Source organism: Parasteatoda tepidariorum, chromosome 6, assembly GCF_043381705.1.
Source record: "Parasteatoda tepidariorum isolate YZ-2023 chromosome 6, CAS_Ptep_4.0, whole genome shotgun sequence".
NCBI classification, from domain to species: domain Eukaryota; kingdom Metazoa; phylum Arthropoda; class Arachnida; order Araneae; family Theridiidae; genus Parasteatoda; species Parasteatoda tepidariorum.
The window spans coordinates 66174128-66193810 of record NC_092209.1 but is presented as its reverse complement, the minus strand read 5'-3'; the positions used below and the strand labels follow the sequence as shown (position 1 = coordinate 66193810).

The window sequence follows — 19683 nt, the reverse complement described above, 5'->3', positions numbered from 1 at the left end:
CACAAATGGCACTATTTCAAGTAACTTGGATAATTTTTTATTGTTGTTTTCCGAATTATATGGATACAGAAATATATACTATTCTATAACGAAGAAGAATATGCTATAACTATTACAATTCTGTATGTTCTGAATTCATATTTATTCACTGGAATGACGAAAGCAATGTTGACTTCAGTTTAATTTGTAATGAATTGAAGACAGAAGAAATGCATTTTACCTTAAAACACACATCTGTAACAGTATGCGATAGCGAAATCGGAAGTTATCAGTTGCAAGTTTGTTGATAATAGAAGTTGAAAATTATTGAGGAATTTTCTTCAAATGTTTGGCGTGTTCTGTTTCTGAAAGATTTAACAATGTTCTGGAGAGTTTTTTCAAGCTTTTCGGCTTTTTCCTTAGGGAAATTTTGCTTCTTATTTCGTGCAAAGAAAATGGCGACCGACTCTGCCAGTGATTCTGATGGAACTGAATGAAAGCTTGATAAATTAATGTCTGATATTTACAGGCTTCCGCTAGAGGGCGTTCTCGAGCGTTGCGATCTCGAATTCCATAAGTATCCACATTGTTGAAAATTATCGTCTGTTTAATCTTTAAATTTGATCTAGTTCATAGAATTAAATTGCTATGGTAACAGTTTTTTTCTTATTTATTTATTTTCTTTTTTTTTTCTTTTTTTTTTCTTTTCTTTTTTTTTAACTTGTTCGTTCTTTTTTGTGGAGAAGAAACTAAATCGCCTTGAGTTGATATTTGTTTATTTTCGAGCATTAATATATTCACATTTACGCCATTTTATATCTTTGAGCATTTCGAGTATTATTGATGAAGTGAGTATTTTTTATATTTTTACAAATAGAACTGTAAAATAAACCATTCTGTGTGCTGTAATTTGATTATGGAATAATTAAGAACTCAAATATCATTAACTAATTTAGATTCGAATTGCAAAAGGAATACACATATAACACATTCAATCTTAATAAATTCCTCATAAAAAAGAATTTAAATGAATAGTATTTTATTTAAAAACTCTGAATAACGGTCAGTTTAAATGGAAAGCTTATATAACATGTTATAAATAATAGTATTTTAAAAATAAGAACAGCTAAATATATTTACTTACTAAGAAGCAAAATAGTGTTTTCTTCAGAAGTATCACTTCTATTAAGATGATCTTTTTTAATTCTTCTTTATTCAAAAAATATAAAAGGGATAATCGTAAGTAAAAATTAAATATTCAACGAAACGTAAAGACGAAGCGAAAACATAACACTTTTATTATAACAAGTTGTTCTATCATATCGTCATAGCACCCTGAAATCCACATCGTTTTCTTTCTAAAATAAAACAATACAAATTCCAGCTTATAGCTCACACACAAATAATAAATAAATTCTACTTTTACCGGTTGCCACTCATCAAATGATACTTGAGAAAAAATAACTCAAATATCACCTAAATATCTCCAACTCAAGTTCGATTTAGCGCAAAGCAAGTACACTGCTCAAAGCAATCAAATGATATTGTAATTCTAGCATAAAATAACTGTATACGCACATTTTTTGCATAAAGTGGTCATAATAGTCGCAAATGGAATTTTTCTTTATTTTCAAATTTCGTAGTATGCAAATTTTGAGTTTGTAATCGAAGACGACGCTTTGCTGCAACGAATTTGATTTGACTTTCAACGTAATGTGAAACAGAGCAGAAAAGAATGATCGACATTCAGTAAGCGCGTTGTTTCGATGAGTGCGATGCCGCAACGAAGTCATTTAACCGGCCGGTTATAGAGGGGGGGAAACACAAGCCGAAGTAGCAGAAGGCATTGGAGTTTCAGAAAGCATAATTTCCAGTATCTGGAACCATTTTTTGGAGACTGGAAATGCAGGCCGAAGATTAGGACAAGGGCGTAGACGTGCAACAACGCCCAATGAAGACCGTTATTTAACGCTAACGGCTCGCAGACACCGAAATATGAGTGCCATTCTTCTTCAACAACACCTAAACTCAGCTACTCGCAACACAGTTTCAACACAAACTGCCCGAAACCGCCTTCACGCTGTACAGTCCTCGGCCAAATTGTCAGACGCACTAAAGATTCTACGTAATATCTTAATTACTATACATTGTAATACTATACAGTTTTATACGACTGAAACCGGTTTGCATTTGTTTACGTCCGTGTATTAATTGATTAACATTGTAATGAAATACGTTAAAAATAAATACAAATAGGAGGAACATAAAAAATCTCCTGAATTAAAACCCATTACATTTATGTTTAAATCTAAAAGTATTGCATATAAACTCGTGCAAAAAATTTAATTATTAAAAAACTACAGTGCGTCTACTAATTTGGTCAAATTATTATAATATACTAATATAATATCTGATATAATAAATACTCTATATTTATATAATATATCTTCTAATTTATCCAATTCTCGAATTATATTATGTATCGTCCAATTTACCAATTAATGCACGAACGCAAACAAGTGCAAACCGGTTTCAGTTGCGTAAAAACAATAAAGCTGTTTAGTATCACCTGATAATTAAGATTTTACTTAGAATCTTACAGTGCGTCTAATAATCTGGCCATGGACTGTAGGTCTGTGTGATCGCCAACCAATGGTGCTCGCAGGGAGTGGGCAACAGAGCACGTGAACTGAGGGAGAAATGAATGGCGCAATATTCTTTTCTCTAACAAGTCCCGTACAGGGAACGTGGCACTGGAAACAGCCCTGTGTTCCTGCACGAAAGTGTAAGATTTGGTGGTGGGGGAGTGTTTGTCTATGCTGGCATCTCCACTGATGGGCGCACTCCATATCATTCGAAATGGAGCTCTGACCGATGGCCGATAGAGGGAGGAGATCCTGTGACCTATTGTAGTCCTTTAAGCTGCAGCAACTGGAGATGACTTCATGCTAATGCACGACAATTGCAGGGCGCGATGATGATTTCCTTATGTAGGAAGGAATCATACGAATGGATTGGCCATCATGTGAAGCCAATCGAGCATTTTTGAGACATTCTTAGCAGACGAATTGCTAAATGTCTTACCTTCCCCTCACAAACTCTCCAAGAACTGGAAAAAGCTCTTCTGGAGGAATGGGACAGAATACTCTAGCCCCTCATTAATAACATCATTGACTCGATGCCTCAAAGGTGTTCAACGTTGCTGGCCGTCTGCGGACACCATACCTCCTACTAAAAACGATTTTCTCTTAAGGAAACACCTTTTTTATTTGTTTCTCTCACATACACAAATTGTATTTTTTTCCTTTTGCACCCAAAAGCTCAATAATACGCATTTTTTTCTGCAAAACAAATCTCCTTTTTACTTCATATAACCTTCAACGTCTGCCAATAATGTATCAATCATTCAAACAATTCTCCTGGGGCAAGATCAACCCACAACCTCAATACCTTTAATTGTTTTGAACAGTTTATTTTACTTTAGATTATATGTGTTTCAGTATTTTGGTGGATTTAACTAAAGTTGAGCTTACAAATTTTCCCTCCTTTTTAAGAAGGGAAATTAGCTCATTTATTTTAAGTGAGTATATCTTAAATATTTTTAAGATTTCATTTGAAAAAGAATATCAACACACATATAAAGCTGGACTATGATACAAGAGTTCACATTGAGCACGCACGATTTGCGTAGCATTCCGAAAGGAACTGCAATAACAGTTCCGGGGTTGGCGTGCGCAGCGAGCAGAAAGTAGGCACCACAATTTTATTTAAATTGTCATACTTCAAGAAGTATGAATTGTAAAACCGAAATTCTGACTCATTTGGAAAGTGAAAAATCTATAAATCAGAAATTTTCAAAACTAAAATCTCGGAAATTTGGTTGAAAATTACGTTTGCAAAATCATAATTGCTTATTTAAATTCCTACTTATTTACATGATTAATGTTGTAAAACTTCAAATTTACATTTTAAAGTGCAAGAAACTTTTACCTTTTAATGCAGATAGTACACCGATGTCACCTTTATATATTTTTTTGAAGCTCTATTTATAAGCAAGAAAAGTTCTGTTGTTATTTTCATTATAAAAAAACAGTCTAATAGTCACTAAAAAAATCTATTAGGTTATCGGAATTAAATTTGTACTGAAATATAAAACCCAAAAAGAAAGCAGTTTGAATTTGTTTTCATTCACCTTCAGAAATTTGCAATAATTGATTTCATATGTTAAAGAAATTTCAATGATGAATAACTGCTTCTCTTAGACCTAAATAACGGTAAATAAGGACACATTTGATAAATTATTGTTTGGAAATCACCCGTATTTGGAAGATTTTACCTTTCACGCAGAAAAAGTCAGCAATATTTCATGCTGCATTTTGTGACTAAAAATTATGAAAATGCTGAACATAATATTTTTCACTTATTTTGATCCAGATTAATACAAAATAATGAAAAAAATATGACAAACATTTTTTGTAAAAATTCTGAGTCAAAGGGTTATAACAAAAATCATAATGACAAACAAATAAAATACAATGGGCAAATCTGATTTTGTTGGAAAATCAAAGAATCTTATCGTGCGTGTGGTCACATTGTTTGATAATGAAGTAAAACTTTGGACCAGACCCAAAAATGTTGCATGATAATTTGGGAATACGAAAAGTTCTGTTTACATAATAAGTAAAATAATTACGTAAACGTTTGTTATTCAAAGAAAGTTACTTTTCCTTTCTTAGTTCAAGTAAGAATTAGTGTTTTGCTTTTTTTTTCAATTATTATTTATTTCATATCTGTTACCGTCAATGCCTGAAAAACCGGCGTTCTTTAGAATGCCTATTCATTATATAGAATGCTTAAAATCGAATATGTAAAATATAAAATGATTAATATTTAACACATTTGCTTACGCATTCTTCAAAATAACAAATGAAAAACCAACAGGCAATCAGTACTTGGCAAAATGTACAATGATTCTCCTATTTCAAATTTTGTCTAAGAACTCGAGGCATTATCAATAACTAGGTATTGAATAGAATGCCGACATTTCATGCATTGATGGTAACATATCAATATTTACATTCATACTTTTACCTTTTTTTACCTTTAAAATTTTATAGTTGTTTTTACCAAAAAAAGTAGAAATAATTTAATTTTTTTTAATGATTTAATATTCATTTTGTAGCATTTTAAATTGATAAAGTGAATTATAATACCAGCTTTTTTGGTGTTTTCTAGCATAAAAAAAAACAATATTTATAAATTTTATATTGAGTAACAAATCGGTTATCTTTTTCAAAAATTAATACATTACTAAATTTAAAGTAGTTTATAGTGCTTTTTCTTTATTAAAACTGTAGCATATTTATTATAATGCTCTCAGCGCTTACTGGGGNGGGGGGGGGAATTAACATTTTTTGTGACGACATGAACAGTATAGATTCCAATAAACAAGTACTTTTGATATAACTATTTCATAATAAATTTGCTAACAAAGCAATGCAGTACAAAATATACCTCTTTTACCCTTGCTTTCATTTTTCCATCTGAATTGACGATTTATTGAATTTACATTGCTTTGAATTTCTTTTTCTTTAAAATTACAAAATCGTGATAGTCAACAACTTATCTTATTAATAATTGCAATTCTCGAAAATAGTTATCGATGGCAATAGCATTTTGTAGCTATTTTGCTGGCGAACTTACATCACAGAAGTACAAAATCTCCTTATTAAACTTTACGGAAGTTATCTCGATAAATTTTCAATTTTGTATCGCTCTTCGTGTAATTAAAGCTATCAAAAGAAATTTTACAGACAGAAACTTTTATTATACTTAATAATATACAATCTGCGTTTGAGAAGGTTTGTAATTTTTGTTATGAATTGGCTAACTTCAGTTTGAATTCTTGTTGACTTTATACAGAATTCAAGTTTATAAAAGCACGCTTTTATAGCGCATTCGTCAACTAAAAAAAATTTTGTTTTTATACACTTTTCAAAAATATATATTCAATTATAGGTTTCTTAATGTCCTCTGAAACAGAAAAAAACCGCTTTAGCACAATTTTAATTGTAGTTCTTGAAAATAACTACGGTACTATTTCATTTCGGGAGACCATAAAAAATCTGAAATCTAGGTGCTAAACTTGAGTTATTAGTTTACTGAGAAGATAAAAAAAAATTTATAGCTTCGAAAACTGAAAGGAAAAAAAAGTTAGTTTTTTACGCGCTCATCATATTTACTCACACTAATGCGTTTTGTATGAGCACTAGTCAGATAAATTTTTACGGAGCAATACGATAATTTCTATTGCCACTTAAATTCTTATTATCAATTTTTATCAACCAATAATAAGGTTCAACAATCATTTTTTAATCTTGCTACAAATTATCTTTCAGATGAATTAGCAATTACTACAGAATGTCTATTTTTTGTTATTTTCGGGCTGCTTCCAATTTTTTTTCAGTAAATAACATTGTTAGGTTTATCAAAACAAAAAAATAGGATTTAGAAATTTAAGTTACTAAAAATCATCTGATTTTCAAAATTTACAGCAATCACAATTCTTCATTTACATTAGATTTTTTTTTTCTTGGATTATTCCAATTTTATGCAGTCAAATCACATTACGGCGTCAACACAAAATAGTCAATCACAGAAAGTAGGTGGCAGCACATTGCAGTGGAGAATATATAAAAAGTGTCTGAAAAAATCAGAAAACATATTAATACACAGTTAATTAATGCACAGTTTTACAAAAAGGCCTAAAATTGCCCTACTGCTTATTTCAGCAAAATATTTGAAACTGCTCTGCGAAAGGTGGTAAATCTTGCTTCTGACAGATGGTCACATTAATGTGACTGGATAGTGAATTTTATGAATTTTTGTTGACCTGTTGATATTGCATTTTTTAAGTTTTTACAAACACGTTTTAAAAGCGTAAGTATTAACAAAATAAATGCGCGACTTCATAGATCTTACAAAAATCTAATTCACTGATGTCACTGCTGATTGCTCTTGTTTGTGCTTTCTCAACATGGGAAATTAAAGCTAAATAATTGATACAAAATGTATGCAGTAAGCTGTAAGCTAACAAATCTCTCACATTATTAAAAAAATTTATTAATAAAAAATTAGCTAATTTTTTGAAATTCATTTTCTTAAAAAATTCATTTTACGCTCTTTCGAAAAAGTTTATTCTGTTATGCTCACTGGTATTGAGAATATCCGGCTGTGGCACTTTTGCACTAGATTATGTGGCATTCTGTTGTTAAAGATGTTTTTGAAGTCCTACTAGCAATTATTATTGCATCAGTGATACACAAGCCATTAATTTTTTAATTAAAACATTTAAAATGTAAGTTGCCGTATCTTCCATTTTCAAATATTTCAAAAGATATCTTATATTTTCAATAAAACGAGTATTTAGTTTCACGAAAAGTATTTTATTAACTTCTTTAATTTTAATTCAAATACTGCAGAAATATTAAGTTAATTAATATGCCTGTTTTTGTTTTTCATGATCAATTAATTCATAAATTTATGAGAAAAAAAACATGCTTTCTACGAGATATCACCTTGTCCTCCTTAATCTCAGAACCGTAATCACTTATCTACGCGCATTAGTGCGTATATGTACCCGGAGTACTTATACTATCGGAGTATACGGGTCTGGGAAAGCACTTATTTCTCATTTTGTCGATCCTGTATGGGTAAAAGCTTCAAACTCTCTCTCGCGTATTTATTATATTTCAATCTGCAAAAAATATTCTGTTAAGCATGAGAAAGAAGCTAATAGATGAAGATTTCAAGAACTTCAGATATAAATCTTTGTTCCAACATTTTAATGAAAATATTTCATTTTGTTTACGTACAGTGCGCACCCTAATAACTTTTGATTTAATGATCAGATCTTCATGTTCTAGTACTCAATCTTAAAGGTTCAATGGATTAACCTCAATGATGCTGATTAGTGCAACCGATATTTTATCTTACGAAATCAGACGCAAAAACGTACTCTTTCAGAATAAACATATATTTTTTTCGAAGAATTCGGTTTCTCGACCCTTAAAATATAAGGGTCAGCCGCAATCTGCAAAAAAAAGTTCTAATAGGTTAGTCAGGAGAGCGGTTCGAAGTTTGGACACCTATTTTGCCTATTCACCTATTTACCTATGGACTTTTTGCCTATTTCACCATAGCTCGAAAACTTTTTAAGTGAATCGCAAAATTTTTGCACACAATTATAAAATTTGTTTATCCAAAAATAATCCCATGCAAAAAATAGTTTTTATTAGATATTTATTTATTTTTTAATTCTAATTTATACAATCTTTCATATCATTTTAAGAATTTAAATTTAAATGGCAAAATACAAATTTTGACCGTAGTTGGTCGAGAAGCTCCTGAGAAATTGAATTCTGAGTATGCCGTATTTCTGACGAACATGATGATTCGATCATTAGATCCAAAGTTATTCAGTATAGTCCATTTTTCATTTTGCGCACTGAACATCAATGAAAATACTCTATTTTTTTACTATTTTCACAAAATTAATGATTGCACTAATCAATTAATAAAACCACTTACTGCAATATTCAATTTGTTTATTTTTCAAATTTAAGCATAGATACATGGATAAGTTTCTGTAAAAATATTATGGTAAATTTTTATCATTTGTACAGGTATCAAGTATATATGGTAAATTCTTATCTTTTTGCAAGTAAAAAATGGCTTCTGAAGAGCACAATTCATGCGAATCGCACAGATTGCACCAATCACTTAATAAAACTACTTACTGCAGTATTCAAATTGCTTATTTTTCAAATTGAAACATAGATACATGGATAAGTTTCTGTATAAGTATTATGTTAAATTTTTATCATTTTTACAGGTTACAAGTATATGTTGTAAATTCTTATCCCTTTGCAAGTAAAAAATGGCTTCTGAAGAGCACAATTCATGCGAATCGTACAGATTGCACCAATCAATAAATAAAGCCACTTACTGCAATATTCAAATTGCTTATTTTTCAAATTGAAACATAGATACATGGATAAGTTTCTGCAAAAATATTATGTTAAATTTTTATCATTTTTACAGGTTACAAGTATGTATTGCAAATTCTTATCCTTTTGCAAGTAAAAAATGGCTTCTGAAGAACACAATTCATGCGAATCGTACAGATTGCACCTATCAATTAATAAAACCACTTACTGCAATATTCAAATTGTTTATTTTTCAAATTGAAACATAGATAGATGGATAAGTTTCTGTTGAAATATTATAGTAAATTTTTATCATTTTTACAGGTTGCAAGTATATATGGTAAATTCTTATTTTCATGCAGGTAAAAAATGGCTTCTGAAGGACGCAATTCATGCGAAACTGATGGGGAAGGCTTTTTTAATTGCTTACAATCTAAAACTTCTGGGAAAACATACGACAATCTGTACGATTTTATGAAAATAACAACTGAACAACTTGTAAGTACTATAGGATTTCTTAACTTTAACTAGTAATGCAACAAATATTTTTTCTTTTTGATTATTAGTATTTTTATTTTACTTGGTGTTTACTGGAATGCCAACTGATCCACCTCCTACAAAAGATTTATTGTATATAAAAGATTTATTGTATCTAAAAAATTTATTGTTTATAAAAGATTTATTGCTTATAAAGGATTTATTGGTAGGAAATTGAAAACTGAATCTTACAAAATTTCGATTCACATTGTTCGTAAATAAAAATAAATCGAAAAGGTACTTCTTTTTATATGAAGTTTTAAATGAAGTGCGAGGTTCCTTTAAATAAAATTTATGAATCATAAACATCAATAAAACATTCCCAAACATAAGCAAAAAAATTTCCCATTTAACGGAACAAGTTGGCATCGTTATCTTTATTTCAAATTTTAAAAAAAATTACTATAAATATGTATATTTACGATAAGTTAGTTACGAATTAACATTTTTACTCAAAACAGTTCAATTCGATTCCTACAAGTGTCGCCATCGTTGGTAAATAGTAGCATTTGTCGATTTAGAAACCAGTTAGGTCGACACACACGCGTTACGTCACTTACAGGCATCTAATTAAACCTGATCCATATCACATGGTAAGTCATAATCACTTCACTTCATCTCAAGTTGCAAGTGTCCGATTGTGAAGAATAGTTTTTTACATCTTGAAAAATCATGCACAAAATAGGTCCAATCTGGATAGTAACTAGTTCGACAAATTTAAATTTAATTATTATGTAATGAATACGTAAATTATGTTTTTATTACCGTAATTTTTGCGAAACTGAGTTAAACGATACTTTCTAATTTCAGAGCCCAGAACAGACTTTTTTTGTACTTGATTTCGCTGATATTCTATGGAAAATACAACTTTGGAAAGAGAAGCTTCCCAACGTCGTTCCTTTTTATGGTAAACTCTTTGCAATACCTAACATCGAATAAATAACTCTAATGTTTTTGTAAGCGACATTTGTAAGGTGTCAAGGAGAATTCTGCTTGAGAATAAAAAGCAGCTGCTTCATACTTGATGTAAAATTGTTTGAGAATAGATATAAAAAAGGACTATTTTTTCTAATTTGTGATGGTAAACTTATGGGCGCCACTTCATATAGGTGATGCCAATGTAGAATGTAGGAGTGCAAAAAAAACGACCAAAAAACACCATCCTCTACATAAAAATGGCACAGTCGAACTGAGAATCATCAGTAAAAATAGTTGCCACTGAGTAGCTGGGTATTCGAGAGTAATGGTCTCATAGACAAATATTTTTCGAACCCTTCTTCTTATTATTAAATATTGAGTATACTTTAGAATTATTATTTCTCTTTTTTTCTATTAGAAAAATCATTGACTGTTTTTACCCTGCATATACATTAAATGTTATCAAAGCAAATATTTCATTGAGTAAAAGAATATTTATCTATACTATATAGAAAACAACACTCTTAATTTGCTCGATATTTTACACCATTTTAACTCAAGGAAGTTTTCAAATTTCAAGCCGCGTTTAAAAATTATTATGAGTTTTAAACGATTGAAACTATTACTAGATTAATTATTATTTAACTAGAAACTATTTCAATTCTCTTTTTTATTCAACATGAATTCAATACTACTATATCTTAGGATTTTTGAAATAGTTACTTTAAAAGTTACTTGGAGTTATACCTTTGTAGTTCTAAATAAAAATCTTAAACCAGGGTATTTCAAATTGAACGGCCATATCAACTTTTCGACCCAAAGATCTGTTTTAAAATTAAGATCATTTATTTAATATTCAACTTACCTAAAATATAACAGATGTTTTCGAAATGAAAAAAACAGTGGGTAAACAAAGGGATAAATATGATAAATAAATCAAAGGATAATGACCAGTTGATAACCTGTTATTTATTAATGAACAAACAGGTTTGGTTAATTGAATAATTATAGGATTGATTAACAAAACAATAATAAAATTCATAATCTATACCTGTGCCTCTAAGTTTCCCTTCACGTTTAATTCAAACAATGACCAATGTTTAAAAAAAATATTTAATTTTTTTTTAAATATTTTATAGTTTGAATAAGCCACGAGACCCAGTGGGATCCATAGGTTAACAACATCTGTCCTATACAGAAATATTAAATATTTTAAGCATCATAATCTATACACGTTAAATAAGCACAAAAAATGTGAATCCTGGATCCAAAATACACTTTTACGGTAAAAAGTACTAAGTACTAAAAGTACTCAAAGTATAGTCAAAATTTGAGGTGCACGATTACGATAAAAAAATAGTGCGTGGAGTCCCTCCGCGCGTAAGAAGTTAAACTTCGTAACCTGCGACGTTAATGGTAGAAGAATCAGCAGTAGTAGAAGGATCACTAANAGTACTGGCACAAGGCATTATGCGTAAAGTCCACTTTCTTGTGAATTCCATTTTCACAGTAAAATTTTACGCCGTAATTTTTACAGCAATATTTATATTACTACAGTGATTCAATGATTTTACAGTAAATATTACTGCATATCAGATTTCTTGTTCCGTAAAATCAAACGGTGAAAATGGATTTTGCTGTAAAGAGTACTGCACCCTCAATTTCGGTACTTTTTATTGTAATTCGTACCGGATTTTTCCTGCAGTGTACTTTTGTTATTGTATCTAACGCATTTTCTAATTTTTTAATAACACTGCATAACGCTCACAATTTTTCAGCTGTAAAAGTTCATTCGGATCCTGTACTCGTCCGGTTATTTGCATTGCTTGGTTTTTCCTTTGACTGCTCAACCAAGGTACATTTTCTTTGATATTTTACATTTTGTATTTCAGATAAAAATTTGATTTAGATTATTATGTCTACCTCCATCAGAAGTGACCAAGTGCTTTGAGAAGAGTGCCACTTTCGAAAAAAAAATTATGCGTGTCACTTCCAACATTCTTAAGTGTATAAAAACGTGAAAAAAACATTATTTATACGCTGATTACTATGATATGTTACAGTTAATCATATTTATGGTTACTAAGGATAGATGAATACACTAAATCTTAAAATAAAATTAATTTATAAATCAAATATAAGCGTAACACTGATAGAAAATTAAGATGAATTCGATCTAGGCGTAACAAAACCGATGCGGATCGAAATTATACATTATAAAATCATTCAATACAGTTCACAATGGTTTGAAATTTTAAACAAAATTATCCTCATTAAAAACTTGCTTACATATTTTAACAGTGAACTTTTGTTTCGGTAAATGTATAGCAGTATTAAATACATCGACAAACACTCGCGAACTTATATTGAAACGTAAAAAATCTTAAGACGATGTCAAAAGCATGCTTGCATTGGTGATTTTGGAAGCGAAAGCATTTAACGCATGGTGTGAAAATGCGTGAGAGTGGTGTAAACATTTCCCACTATAAGAGTTTCAGATTTATTTACACTCTTTAAACAGCATATGAAAGCTCCATTTGGTATTAACTTGAAAAAAAATACTCCTTAACACTATATTTTGAGTTGTTCTACATAAATTCAGAGAGATAATATACCACAATTTTTAAAATATACATTCAAAATTTCATACTACTTTAATATTTCCATGGTAGTTACATTCTCACTTAGACGGTTACGAAGAAGACGCATTTAAAACTTAAGATTTTTATACCGTAAATAAACTTTCTCAAATATTTAAATTTTCTCAGATGCAAAACTATCTGATCCATTATTGAGGAAAATATTCACTTTAAATTTTTTTTATTCTGATTATATTTTTAACATTTTTGATTGGTATTAGCATCCCTATTCTAAACCGAAATAATAATAATAATAGTAAATGAATGAAATGAAATAAATAAAGATAAAAAATTTAAGTTTCAATTTTTATAATGATGGTTTATTTTAAGGGAGAAATAGATTTATTTCTTAAAAATGGTGGAAAACCACAAAACGTAATTTATGCTCACACGATCAAGCCATATTCTTCTCTGAAGTATGCAAGTGAAGTTGGAGTCGACTTGATGACTTTTGACAGTGAGGAAGAACTTCAGAAAATAAAGAAATTCTATCCAACAGCAAGGTGAGCCCTTTAATTTAAAATTGCAAACTCTCGCCGCTAATCAATACGAGGGTTGGAATTTTAATATCAGGCCTGTTTACGCCGTCCAAGTTCTTAAATCCGAGAAATTGGAGGGATTTCTCTGTCCAAGAAATTGGATGATTCGTCGACACTATCCAAGTTCCTGACTGTCACTGATTGGGGGGAAAAAAACTTGCGCATGCGCATTGTTCATATTCAACATTACTAAATAATACTTACATAAGTTCAAAATTGCTAAATAAATTCAAATAAAATCATAATAACACAAATAAACAGTAACAGATCAATTTACTTGGGCTAAAATATATGAAAACAGACAACAAAATGACATAATCCGATGCCTGCTTGTTGTCGTCACAAAAGCTAAGACGCTGATTGGTTAAGGGAGAAAAACTTGGATGGAAAGTAGAACATGCTCTACTATCGTCAAAAGACTTGGACCAAGTACTTGGATGATTGTTTACACGATCCAATCACAAAGCAAAACAAGTTTCCATCAATATCAATCAATCTTTGCCCAAGAACTTGGATCGTCTAAACAGGCCTATAGTGTAAACACAGTTGTAAAGACTCCGAGTAACATGCAACAGAACCGCGAAATGTTGCTCACTCAAAATTCTCCTCACAGCAAAAGCACTCTTCGTTCCAATAGCGCGCATGCGCATATACGGAAAAAAACATAGCCTTGTGTGATTTGTTTCANTTTTTGTTACTAGTAAATTGGATGGTTTTTTACTAAAGTCTCTCTTATCGCTCGTATTTAATTATATATCGGCTCTTAATTATTAGCAGTTTGTTTAGAGCTGAAATACAATTTGAATTCCCTTTAAAAGCTCAAAGTAAAATTAAAAAGCAAAATATAATTAAATTAAACACACATGCATCTACGTTTAAAATAGAAGCCATTTTTGTAATTCGAAGCAACTTTCTAAACACAATCTTTCATATTTTCAATAGAGTTTAGTTGAAATGCGCTTCATTTCTGGCTCAGAATTTTAGCATAACACTTATAGAGCTCAAAATACTTTGCGAAGAGCTGAAATTTTATTTTTATTTTTGGCAATCATCACGTAAATGTTTCTGATAAAGATCAGAATTCGGAAGGGGTTAGAAAAGAGTACAGCTGCATTACGCTGCAATATATTAGGTCTTGCTTGAATTAAGATATAGCTTTCTGATGTTTCTACGTTTTATGAAGATTTCTTACTGATTTCGATTTTACTTTTACTGAACTTCCACGAAAATGAGATTTGATTTTCCCCAAACTAAATTCAATGCTTTTGTTGCACAGAAATATCTTACTTATAAGGTTGAACTAGAAGAGTTACATTTCAGCAGTGTATCAATTGTTTGCGCCTTCTGATTGCTAATGACCTCAATATATTTTCCCTAATCACTCTTGTTACTACTGGCACCCGATTGATCAACTGATACAGTACCATGGCGAGGTATAAGTAAAGTTATATACTTGATGGCTTAACTTCATCTGACCACTATGGTGTGATTTTCTTCTTAAATCGAGAAAACACCTATATAATGACCTTTTTTTTTATTCATGACATTGGAATTAATGGGAGCCACGGTAGTCCAAAGGATAGAGTGTTCTCCTTCTACTGAAGTGACCCTGGATCGAATCCCAGCGTTGGCTGTTCGATACGAATTCTGCTCCTGTCTTACACCTACCACAGTGCTGACATAAAATATCATAAACGGTGGACGGATCATAGTCATCTCCTAACCGACTGGCTGACCGTGAGAGGATTTAGTGGCTATCCATTCCATGTAACGTAAATGATGGTTAGGTCCATCAAAAAGTGCTCCGCGAAGACTAGTTTGTCCCAATGTTTGATACAACAGTTTCCTTGTCTTCTGCATTGGGTTAAAAATAACAAGAGTATGGAGTTAAGCATTGGCAGTCGTTTGCTCAGAAATAGATTCACTGTTCAACGTCGGTTCATTCGCTGTTTACGTCACAAATTCAGATATAAATCAGATATATATCAGACAGACGTTTATTCCTAACTTACCCTTCTATTTACAGTAACGAAATATACAAAACAAACAGTCTCATTTCTGCCTATTTTGGTAAAGGCTTTTTCTTAAAGAGTTTTAACCTACTAATTATTAAAAGCATTTTCATATAAACCATTAAATTTGAAAATATAAATAACAAAAATGAAAATCATTGATTGTTGCAATTTTTTCTCTTCTTATTTTTGGAAGATATAACATTGTTTTGTATTGTCTCGTTTTTCAGGTTGGTTATAAGAATAAAAGCTGAAAGCCCCAAAAGCTTGTATTATGATTTGAATACTAAATACGGATGTGCACAAGAGGAAGTAAAACAGCTTCTCATCAAAGCTAAGGATTTAGACATGAACGTGGTCGGTATAAGGCATGTTGCTGACAGTGAATTTCTATCAATTGAATTAAGATTTCTATTCAAAATATTGTTTTAATCTAATTAATTTTACTTTGTGCAAGCGATTTGTACTCTATTGCAAGTTGAAAAAAACCATTATCCCCATGAAGAGAGCCTGTTTGCTCGCCTAAATGCTAGCCAAATGAATGCCCAAGCTCCCAGCGCGAACAAATATCAACATTGACGTTGCACAGCCCTTTTTTCTTGCTTTCTTAAATTGTGAGAAATAAGGAAAACGAAACTAATTGAATGATCAAGTAACAAGCAAACTATATGCAATCGGGGATGTTTATTTAAATCCTATACCGCAATGATCTTTTCCTAACTTGCAATGAAGTATAGTCCTTATTTCCATTTCATTTAATAGCACTGGGATTTTTTTTAAAGTATTTTTAACTAGCCGTATTTTCAAAATTTCTTTTATGATAACTGAATAATTAAAGGTGTGCACATTGTAAAAGTAAGGTCATATCTCATTACACAAAAAATCCATACATTTGATTGAAAACTAGTAGTATAGAAATACTCAGCGAATCATCACTTTACTACATTATTGCACTATCGGAAAAAAACGTGTCACGATTTCTGTAATCAAAAGAAATGAAACCGACAAACATCCGTTGCCCAAGGGTTTGAATCGAATAAAAAGCTGGCCAAAATTTAAAAAAAAACGTCATTAAAAAAGGCTTTTTTTGTCATAATTGCTTTTAATTTTCATAGAATGATCTAATCACATATAAAAAATTTGCGTTGATTTGTTTATAAACTTGAATAACTTGCTTTTATCATCACAAACGAAGACCGCGAAACTAAAATGAAGACTAGATTATCGAAACAAGAATGATTATATACTACCGACCGGGCTGTATAGTTTGCCTCATACAAAAAGACACCAGGTTTAAATCCCGCTTCAGGCAAGGATATGATTCCTTTCTTTGTTCTATTTGTCCTTTTTGCGTAGTTTGGGTGGCGTTGATCTACCTACATGGGGACCATGAAAAAAAATTTTAACAATACCGACCATTGGATTGTATTATTGTTATTTTTTTAAATAAATAAAGGAATGAGGAAATATTTCTTCATTTTTGACAAAATTCGTTTCCTCGAAGAATGCACTATAGCTATTTCGTCACTTTGGCAAAATGTTTGCTCGGAGCATATACCAGGAAACGGTTTTGTCAAAAATGAAGAAAGTCTCGTAAAATTTGAGTATCCATTTTTCACAGTGTAACCATTGTGCTACGACGTGATTGCAAAAATTTCTGCTTTATATGATCACGAACTTGTGAAATTGAAATGTGGAAAAATTATTAAATATTTAAAAATCGTTCTATGTTCTAGTTTCCATGTTGGTGCATGCTGTGCGGACCCTACATCTTACTCCAAAACTATACGTACCTGCCGAATATTATTCGATTTCGCTGAAGAGTTAGGATTCCATTTCACACTTTTAGATATAGGAGGGGGATTTTGTGGATCAAGAGAGAAAGAACAATTTTTTGATGAGGTAAACGCCACTTTGTTTCTGTGATTCTTACTAAATACAAAAGAATGAAAATGACTATTCATTTCCTTGGAATATATTGTGATCATTTTCTTTTAATTGTAGAAATAAAGTCAGCTATCAAATTTAAAACACAATTTTACAATTAGTGCAATTATAGAATTCGTGCAACTTCTCACGCGTTTGCTTCTTTTTAAAAAAAACTATTTGTCTGTCACTAAACACAAGCAAAAATCTAAATTATTTTGAATCTTTTTCTGCGTTCAACACATTTTTTGAAATATGCTCAGTGGCAACTTCCGGAAACGATACTTTAAAGCGCTTTCCCACCCATTTAATTAATAATAACGAACCCTTTTCTTGCAACTTGCACTATACTTTGTTGCAAGTTAAAAAAAAAAAGCATTATCCTTATGAGGAGAACCTGCTTGTATATAAGCGCATGTAAAATGGATGCAAAGCTCCCTGTGCGAACGTATCTCAATCTCGCCAACTCTCATTTAAAGAAACTGATAAAGGAATTTTAAAAAAAATTGTAGACGATTTTCTTCAACAGTGAAGTAAAAGTAAAAATTCTTTAGCGAGCTCTTGATTTGTTAAGGACTTGTCAGCATTAGTCGCACCATTTTTAGTGGTTCAAGCAAACCTAAAGCTCTTGCAACGTTGTATAATTGTTTCTTTTTAAAAAAAAGGAATGTTCTCCTCATTTATGAAAATATGTCACCAAGCCTAGAATTGCAGTATCACTACGAAACTATAACCATTTTTTAATAATTTTATGACATATATCGTAAAAGATAGCGCCAATTAAATTTCTGTCTGTCGTGATTCGTTTTTAAAAACTTTTACGAAATAAAACGGAACTATATGTAGTCTTGGATGTTTACTTAAATCCTATACTGCGAAGGTCTTTTCTTAACTTGCACCATATGCTACTACCCCATTTTTCCCTTCTCAAAAATTCCCCGTTTCCTCCGACCACGATATTTAGACCACGAATTAAGAGGCACCATAAACTCTGGTATCTATTGTGCGTAATACTTGCTATTCATTTTGTTAGGTTGTTTTAATTAATAATTTAAGTGTTGAATAGTTAGTTATACGTTAGGTATTTATTTAGAATAGTTTTATATTTCTGTAGGAATACAAACTTAGTTACGATTTTATTAGTTAGATTTATTTGATAATTTATAAAATGGCTGTAGAATTTTGTGTAGAAATCATTAAACATAAGTGGTTCCCTTGATGTAACATACTGTCATACCAATTGTTGTTGACTGAACTTACTATTTCCCAGCAATAGAATATCTATTATACGATAAAGTTATAGATCGAGAGGTGCTTGAGGAAGTAGTACAGCGCGTAATTGAACGTTGGGATGCTGGCAAAAATAGAAATAATTTTAATACTTCTGTTACCTACTTTGCTGAAGTGTTCCGAACTCATACTTACGGTGGTTTGGGGGATTTAATGGCTGCAGGACAGATTTTAAATTATTACTAAAATTCAATGCATGAAGGACTTGAACAATATCATGGACGTCTCTTGAAAATAGTTAAAATTGAAATCAAGGAAATCAATCTAGAAAAAGAAAAAAGTTGTTTAATGTATTGTTCAAAACTAATTAAAGTACTAGGATTAGAGGAGGGGTTGAAAAATTAGAATGTGCATTTGGCTTGGCTACCATTAAAGGTTATATGTTGTACAGGATAATTTTAAATGATGCTGGTTCGCATATTAAACTAGACTGTTCTTTTAAATTAATATTTTAAGAAGTTCATACACTTGCTTCTGAATAAAAATTTAATAATTAGTATTACGGATATTTATAATTTGAGGAGATATTTATAAATTGAGGATTTATCCTGATCTTCCAATTTTAATCGTTGTGATCCTATACATCACTACCTTATCAAGTTTATCAATACAATAAACCTATATTCATCAATTTTAAAAAACACAAGAGTAACTCTTAAGTCCAGTGTTCGGCGAGCATAGTCATTTTCGGCACCTGAATCATTTGATGCAGATGGAACACCGGTTATCTTTTCATATATTTTTTTCTGAATTTCTAATTACAAGAAAAAATATATTTTGGTATTTTTTAATTTTAAAAAACAGTCTAATAGTTACAAGAAAATCTGTTAGATTATCAAAATTATATTCGTACTAA

The 19683-nt window shown here is 30.8% G+C and overlaps 1 protein-coding gene across 2 annotated transcripts in view; it reads left to right on the top strand.

Annotated features, from left to right (window-relative positions):
• LOC107446600 (ornithine decarboxylase) overlaps window positions 1-19683 on the top strand; it is a 30014-nt gene that overhangs the window by 3943 nt on the left and 6388 nt on the right. Inside the window, exons 1-7 of one of the 2 annotated variants that reach the window (XM_043047894.2) lie at window positions 4538-4720; window positions 9329-9464; window positions 10314-10410; window positions 12200-12276; window positions 13391-13563; window positions 15842-15979; window positions 17348-17513. In XM_043047894.2, coding sequence (XP_042903828.1) covers window positions 9336-9464; window positions 10314-10410; window positions 12200-12276; window positions 13391-13563; window positions 15842-15979; window positions 17348-17513 — 780 coding nt within the window. In that variant the 5' untranslated portion in view covers window positions 4538-4720; window positions 9329-9335. Of the gene's footprint in view, window positions 1-4537; window positions 4721-9328; window positions 9465-10313; window positions 10411-12199; window positions 12277-13390; window positions 13564-15841; window positions 15980-17347; window positions 17514-19683 lie in introns of those variants that run through there. The other variant, XM_043047893.2, reaches the window with a different exon arrangement.